This window comes from Notamacropus eugenii, chromosome 1, assembly GCF_028372415.1.
Source record: "Notamacropus eugenii isolate mMacEug1 chromosome 1, mMacEug1.pri_v2, whole genome shotgun sequence".
NCBI lineage: Eukaryota > Metazoa > Chordata > Mammalia > Diprotodontia > Macropodidae > Notamacropus > Notamacropus eugenii.
Window position 1 is genome coordinate 189,547,176 of NC_092872.1, and position 2,034 is coordinate 189,549,209.

General features: G+C 39.3%; 1 protein-coding gene across 1 annotated transcript; it reads right to left on the bottom strand.

Moving 5' to 3' along the window:
• Positions 1-592: 592 nt before the first annotated feature.
• Positions 593-1,659, bottom strand: LOC140524443 (L-lactate dehydrogenase A chain-like). The gene is made up of 2 exons (XM_072638892.1): positions 1,342-1,659; positions 593-1,173 (listed from the first exon to the last, which is right to left on the bottom strand). Exons 1-2 carry the CDS (start codon positions 1,592-1,594, stop codon positions 593-595), a joined length of 834 nt encoding a protein of 277 aa, XP_072494993.1. The 5' UTR covers positions 1,595-1,659.
• Positions 1,660-2,034: the final 375 nt, after the last annotated feature.

Below are 2,034 nucleotides of genomic sequence, written 5' to 3' on the forward strand. Positions count from 1 at the left end.
CAGATCTTTTTATATAATATGGAAATTTAAAACTTTTGATATTATATATATATATATATATATATATATATATATATATATATATATATATATATATATATATATATATATATATATATATATATATATATATATATATATATATAGGCAGACAAAATCAGGTCCTCTAGAAAGGTGACACATGGGGGCCATGCTGTAGTGCCTTAATGGAGGGGAGCACAAAAGTAATCAATGCATCAATAAAGAATTACTACTGTATGGTGTTTTGTATCCAGAAGTGTTGTCTTCTGGACCTAAGGGAACTTGTAGCACCTACATACAAAGCAGGTAGTTTATATACCTGTGGGGCACTGGCTCTGCTTGACACCAACCACTGAGACTATACAAGTGATATTCAGCATCATATGCAAACTACAACAGGGTTCCATTCCTCATTTCTAACTTTAGGAAGAAACTAGAGTGTGTTCACAGGTTTTACACTTCTGGTGTTTAGTCACTAATCAGAGGAAGGATTTGGTCTATCTGAGAAGCAGATCGTACACAACCCCTCAACCCCTGTCCTGTTCTCTTTATGGCAGCATATTCAAAGGCTTTAAAATTGCAGCTCCTTCTGGGTTCCCCAAAGAGTATCAGCGCTCTTCTTTAAATGGCTCTCTTCCTCCAGATTCAGCTTGACCTTCACCACATCTGAAATGCCATTCTGCCCCAAGACACGTGGGACACTAAGAAAGACATCCTCTTTAATGCCATATAGGCCCTTAATCATGGTGGAAATTGGACACACTCTCCTAAGATTCTTTATAATGCTTTCTGCCAGATCTGCCACGGAAAAGCCAATGGCCCAGGAAGTGTAGTCCTTCAGTTTGATTACCTCATAAGCACTTTCAACCACCTGTTTATGAATATCTTTCCAATTTTCTGCATCAGCATCAGTTCCCAAAGAAGGATGAAGGTTTTTAAAAGACACACCAGCAAAATTCACACCGCTCCACATAGGAACACTGGAGTCTCTATGTTCCCCAAGGACCCATCTATGACAACTTAAAGAATGGACACCAAGTCTCTCCCCCATTAGGTAACGGAAACGGGAAGAATCCAGATTGCAACCACTTGCAATAACATGATGTTTAGGAAAGCCACTTAGCTTCCAGGCCACGTATGTCAAAATATCCACTGGATTGGAAACAATAAGCAGCTTGCAATTAGGGCTATATCTAACAATATTGGGAATGATGAATTTAAACATATTCACATTAAGCTGGACCAAATTAAGATGACTTTCTCCCTCTTGTTGATGTGCCCCAGCCATAACAATGACCAGCTTTGAGTTTGCAGTCACACTGTAGTCTTTGCCAGAAACAATCTTTGGTGTTTTGAGGAAAAGGCTGCCATGTTGGAGATCCATCATTTCTCCCTTTAGTTTGTCTTCTATTACATCAACTAAGGCAAGTTCATCAGCCAATTCCTTTGTTAAGATACTAATGGCACATGCCAAACCAACTGCACCAACCCCAACAACAGTGATCTTGTTCTGGGGAAACTGGTCCTCCTTTAGGACATTCAAGATAAGCTGATCCTTGACAGTTGATGCCATTTTGGAGGGTAGCTGGGGAGATAGTTGGTCAGGCTGCGAAAGTTCTGAGATAGATGAGAGGTTGCTGCTCCCAGGCTTGCACCTTAATTTTAGTTTTTTAGATATGATCCCTTCCTATTCAACTCACCCTGTGCTCTCTGTCTCTGTCTGTCTCTGTCTCTGTCTCTGTCTCTCTCTCTCTCTATATATATAATATATGTGTGTGTGTGTGTGTGTGTGTGTGTGTGTGTGTGTAATCCCTCCAACTACCCAGATACTAAGGAAAGTTTCAAGAGTTACAAATATTATCTTTTCATGTAGGAATGTAAACAGTTCAACTTTAATAACTCCCTTGTGATTTCTCTTTCCTGTTTACCTTTTCAGGTTTCTCTTGATTCTTGGGTTTGAAAGTCAAACTTTCTTTTCAGCTCTGGTCTTTTCATCAAGAATGCCTGAAAGTC

Bases quoted from the DNA above. Each gene is read 5' to 3' on its own strand.
- LOC140524443 (XM_072638892.1), bottom strand. From the start codon at position 1,594: ATGGCATCAACTGTCAAGGATCAGCTTATCTTGAATGTCCTAAAGGAG. The intron at 1,174-1,341 runs GTGTGACTGCAA...TTTCCAATCCAG, and splicing joins TGTTTCTGGCAAAGACTACA to TGGATATTTTGACATACGTG.